At 42.0% G+C, this 5199-nt stretch overlaps 2 protein-coding genes across 2 annotated transcripts in view; both read left to right on the top strand.

The window, feature by feature from the left end:
• The first annotated feature begins 813 nt into the window (after window positions 1-813).
• Window positions 814-1920, top strand: LOC107730938 (guanylate-binding protein 6-like). Its single transcript, XM_016541902.1, has 3 exons — window positions 814-1024; window positions 1223-1465; window positions 1570-1920. The coding sequence occupies exons 1-3, from the start codon at window positions 814-816 to the stop codon at window positions 1890-1892; spliced, it is 777 nt and encodes a 258-aa protein (XP_016397388.1). The 3' UTR covers window positions 1893-1920.
• A 217-nt stretch (window positions 1921-2137) lies between these two features.
• Window positions 2138-5199, top strand: part of LOC107730939 (guanylate-binding protein 1-like) — a 22008-nt gene continuing 18946 nt past the window's right edge. Inside the window, exons 1-2 of the mRNA XM_016541903.1 lie at window positions 2138-2234; window positions 2339-2619. Coding sequence (XP_016397389.1) covers window positions 2419-2619 — 201 coding nt within the window. The 5' untranslated portion in view covers window positions 2138-2234; window positions 2339-2418. The remainder of the gene's footprint in view (window positions 2235-2338; window positions 2620-5199) is intronic.

Here is a 5199-nt window from a genome sequence, read left to right on the forward strand (position 1 = left end):
TGATGCACGTTTTAGGTTATCTGAGAAAACATTTTTTACAGAGCTGTGTTACTTACCAAGAAATTCTATTAAAAAAATCATTAAAAAAAAAATCTCACACAGAATAGTTCAATTCTTTATAATAATAGAATAGAACAGAATAGAATAGAATATAGCTAATATGCAAAAAATGAAGCATTTATTGCTCATGAATTCCCTTTTTGAGGTCAATTATTTATTAGGCTTTTAATCTAATATAATATAACATAAAAAATTAATATTTTCAATAAATATTTTGGGTGGGAGGGGGGTGTTCTAAATTCTTTTTTTTTTTTTGCTATAAGTGTCAAGTCTAATGTAGCATGTACTATGGCACGGTCTAGAGTGCCTTGACAAGTAATCTAACCTTGTACAGTTATGGCATTGGTGGTATTGTACATGTATGTTTTCCTTAAGAAAATGAAAATAAAGAGATTAAATATATATATCTTCAATAAATATATATATTAAACTTTTCACCGGTTCTAACTCTATAGCAACACCAACTCCATAGCTGTTTGCCCGAACATTGCAATTATTTCACATTTACTAGAATTTAACCTTTCCCCAACTCATTTTTGCATCTGTCCTGTGCGTGGCATATTATTATTTTTCTGCGCGCTCACGACGTAAGAGGTACGAGGCCGCACTCACACGCAGCTTAGAGGGAACATTGCTGATCATTAGTCATACTGAAAAGCATTTAGCCTTGGTGTTGTGAATTTACTTATTACTGTACCTCATGGAATAATATATGTTTTGTTATGCATCATGAGTTGTTGTTGCTTTGTACTCATGCCTGAACAAACTGTCAGATATGTCACTGAACTATCAGAGTGCATCAAGGTCAAATCATCAGATGAGGATGCCGATGATTCAAGCGAGTTTGTGAAGTTCTTCCCTAGTTTCATCTGGGCTGTGAGGGACTTCACACTGGAGCTAAAAATCAATGGCAAAGATGCAACAGAGAATGAGTATCTAGAGTTTGCTCTGAAGCTGAAACATGGTAATTTAAAAATACTGCAGATAGTCCTTATAATCACTATCACAACTAGTTCTTGTTACTGTGCTGAATTGTTTTGTTATTCAAGCGTTCTATTTTCTAAGCATTTTATGTCCAGTAGCTCAACTAGCTACACTCCTAGAACAGACATGCTCTTTTCTAGAATTGAGAGCAGCTAGAGAATGTGCTCATCTTTTCTAGGCACTACGAGAATTGTGATGGAGTACAACTTTCCCAGGGAATGCATCCAAAAATTCTTCCCTTCCAGGAAGTGCTTCACTTTCCCCTTTCCAACCGCCCCAGAAAATATGTCTAGCCTGGAGAGCTTGAATCCTGCTGACATTTCCTCTGAGTTCTTGAAGGTCACAGATCATTTCTGCCAGTTTGTCTTTCATGACAGCTGTGTGAAGAGGCTGAAAGATGGACACACAGTCACTGGAAGAGGTGATTCGAAAGAAAATTTGAAGAGTTTGCATGTGCATACAGAAAACCATCTGCTTATAAATAAATTTTTAATCACTGTGTTTAATTTCTTTCTTTCTCTGAAGTTCTGGGTCATCTGGCTAAAACATATGTGGACACCATCTCAAGTGGGGCTGTGCCATGTCTGGAGAACGCTGTAATAGCAATGGCAACGATTGAGAATGAGGCTGCAGTGAAGGAGGGCCTTCAGGTTTACCAAAGTGGAATGGAGAAGCTGAAGGACTCCTTCCCTCTGGAACTGAAGGATGTGTCCTCAGAACACCAACATCTTAGCAGCACGGCAACACAAGCCTTCATGAAGCGTTCCTTCAGGGACACTGATGGGAAGAACCTGAAATCTCTAGAGGTAGGCAATGTCCGTTCATTTAGGATGATGGTGAACCACTGACCCAGTAACACTGGGCAACCAGCTGAAAAAATTGGTGCACAACAATTTAGAATCTTAAAAATCAAGCAAGCATCAACCAAACATTTAATATTATCAAAACTCAATAAATTATGTTGCAATATTGATAACTATTAGTCCTCTGATCAAATATTTTAAGCATCTGTTTGTAAAGTGATTCAGTTGATTTTAAAATTGTTGTGCTTGCTTGTGACCAACTATTAAAACAATATGAGAAATATATTTCCTCTAAATTCTTGAAGGTCACAGATCATTTCTGCCAGTTTGTCTTTCATGACAGCTGTGTGAAGAGGCTGAAAGATGGACACACAGTCACTGGAAGAGGTGATTCGAAAGAAAATTTGAAGAGTTTGCATGTGCATACAGAAAACCATCTGCTTATAAATAAATTTTTAATCACTGTGTTTAATTTCTTTCTTTCTCTGAAGTTCTGGGTCATCTGGCTAAAACATATGTGGACACCATCTCAAGTGGGGCTGTGCCATGTCTGGAGAACGCTGTAATAGCAATGGCAACGATTGAGAATGAGGCTGCAGTGAAGGAGGGCCTTCAGGTTTACCAAAGTGGAATGGAGAAGCTGAAGGACTCCTTCCCTCTGGAACTGAAGGATGTGTCCTCAGAACACCAACATCTTAGCAGCACGGCAACACAAGCCTTCATGAAGCGTTCCTTCAGGGACACTGATGGGAAGAACCTGAAATCTCTAGAGGTAGGTAATGTCCATTCATTTAGGATGATGGTGAACCACTGACCCAGTAATACTGGGCAACCAGATGAAAAAATTGGTGCACAACAATTTAGAATCTTAAAAATCAAGCAAGCATCAACCAAACGTTTAATATTATCAAAACTCAATAAATTATGTTGCAATATTGATAACTATTAGTCCTCTGATCAAATATTTTAAGCATCTGTTTGTAAAGTGATTCAGTTGATTTTAAAATTGTTGTGCTTGCTTGTGACCAACTATTAAAACAATATGAGAAATAGAAGTAAAAACCTTAGAGTGCATGAAAAGTTTTGCTGCCTCTATTGTTAAGTACGGTTATGAATGGTTATATATGCCTAAAGTTAAACTGAATAATATTGGCTACCTTTTTGGCATGCTTTTGTTATTGACAGTTGGGAATCAAAAAATTACTCCTAAATATTTAAAATCAGAAACAACCTTGACTGCCGCCAGTAGGACTGGTACCAGAACATGTGTATGAAGCACATGTGAAACCACTCTGATACAATTGGCCCACGTAGCCCGTGACGTCACAGGCGGGTGCCCGGAAGTATAAGAGGGCGCCTGCAGAAAACGTCAACAACTTTTGTTGTCTTCAGGAGCCGTCTGTTTCCTTAGTGTGTGTGAATGATCCTGGTGAGTCGAGCAGCGCTTTAGGAAATGTGTGCCTCCGTGTTTGGATTCTAACACTTGAGGGCATATTCTGTCTTTTGCGTTATTGTCTCGGCAAGGAGCACGCGCGTTCAGTGCTATGTGCTCATTGTGATGAGTCACAATGTCAAAGCTCCGCTCACGGCAATAGTTTTGATCTGCGGGATCCGCATACCCTCTCTAAACGGGCTGTCTGATGCTGCAGATGTTTGTGTTGTTATGACGATTAAGTGTGAGCACTGAGTCGTTTTTAGCCCCGAGTTTGCGAGATAACGAGCGGAGCTATATTCAGCTAGGCTGTGCTTCTCTAATATGCAAATAATTGTGTGTGAAGAGTCTTGCTTGGCGTGGATATATCAGATGCTCTGTGGAGAGATGCTTGCGAGCTGCTCTCCCAGGGTGTTTTAGAGACCTAGATTAGTTTGGGGGCGTCCCCTGAAACAACTGTTGTGCCGCGCCTCAGTCAGTTTTCTGCTGCCAATGCTTGAGAGCGTTGGTGGCCATGATGCTCATGATGTTGTATCTTTAGTTAGTTTGGCCGTCAGGGCTCCTTTGACATATCCATCGAGGCAATGGTCTATGAGTTCAGGAAGGCGTGGGTGCGGTCGGCAGCTTTCGGGAGGTTCATGCCTAGCCAGTTTAGGTCCTCTTTACCTCTGAGGAGTCTGGCCCGTCATGATCTGAGGATCACAGAAAGGGCTAGTGGCCAGTACTCTCCTGCTCCTCCCCCTTCCAGGAGTCAAGTGCAGAAGAGACCAGAATGCCTCGCTCCCCCTCCAGAGCATTTCTCAGCCAGGGTAGTAAGGTAGAGTAGCCTCACCTGATTTCAGGGTATCTTCCAAGCAGGCAGTCCATCTGAATCCCACATGCTAAGTTTGGGCTTTCCCCCCTTTGTTAGGGTTTTTCAAGTGGATGGCCTATTGCTAGCTTGATTTTGGGGAAATTTTTGTCCCTTCCTGTGTTAAGCCAGATGGGTTTAGAAGTGGGCGGCCTGCCCAGGTCTCAGGCTGTTTTTAAGTGGGCAGTCCCTCTGAATCCCGCATGTTAAGTTGGGCTGAGTATACTGTTCCCCCTCCTCAGGGCATTTAAGTGGACAGCCCCTGCTCAGAGTGTAGCTGTCTGCGGATAGTTATGCTCCAGCTTGAACTTACTCTGGTCTGGAATAAAGCAGTCTGAGGGCAGCTGTGTTCCAGCCTGGCTTCTATGACTAGGTTGGGTTCCTCCCCAGTAGGTGCTGAGTCCTTAAGTAGATAAACTATGTCTGTGGTCTGGGCAATCTTCAGCCTTGCCTGAGGAAACTGCTATTTGCGGATTGTTGTGTTCCAGCTCAGCGACCACTCCCCTTATTAGGGTATTTAAGTAGTGGTCTCCTTGAGCCCCTTGCCTAGACTGTGCTGTCTCCCCTGTCACTGTGAAGTTCAGTGCAGTAGTTTGTTGTTTTCTCTTCCACATTGTGACATCCAAACATTATTTTATATTTTCCATTTACTGTTTGGTAATTGTTGTTTGTTTAGTTTGTTAGTTTGCTGTTCATAATCTGTTACTGTTCTCAGAATTCTGTAAAATGGAGAGAAGATGGAGCTGCATGTGTTCTATGTTATGCAGTGCAAGACATGCTACAGTGCTGTCAGAGTCAGTGTGGCTGGTGTGTAAATTATATCCGGTGTGAGGGGTAGGGGTAGGTGGGTGAGTATCGTTTTGCTATCTAGAGTTCAGTAGTCTGATGGCCTGCGAGAAGAAGCTGTCTTGCATTCTGTTGGTTCGGGTCCTGATGCTACAGTACTGTCTGCCTGATGGTAGCAGTGAGAAGAGTTCGTGGCTCGGGTGGCAGGAGTCTCTGATTATCTTCCATGCTTTCCTCACACATCTCTGGGTGTAGATGTCCTGGAGGGAGGGAAGCTCACCTCC

This window comes from Sinocyclocheilus rhinocerous, unplaced genomic scaffold (assembly GCF_001515625.1).
Source record: "Sinocyclocheilus rhinocerous isolate Xijiao unplaced genomic scaffold, SAMN03320098_v1.1 scaffold3233, whole genome shotgun sequence".
Classification (NCBI taxonomy): Eukaryota; Metazoa; Chordata; class Actinopteri; order Cypriniformes; family Cyprinidae; genus Sinocyclocheilus; species Sinocyclocheilus rhinocerous.

Bases quoted from the DNA above. Each gene is read 5' to 3' on its own strand.
- LOC107730938 (XM_016541902.1), top strand. From the start codon at position 814: ATGCCTGAACAAACTGTCAGATATGTCACTGAACTATCAGAGTGCATC. The intron at 1,025-1,222 runs GTAATTTAAAAA...CATCTTTTCTAG, and splicing joins TGCTCTGAAGCTGAAACATG to GCACTACGAGAATTGTGATG. The intron at 1,466-1,569 runs GTGATTCGAAAG...CTTTCTCTGAAG, and splicing joins ACACACAGTCACTGGAAGAG to TTCTGGGTCATCTGGCTAAA.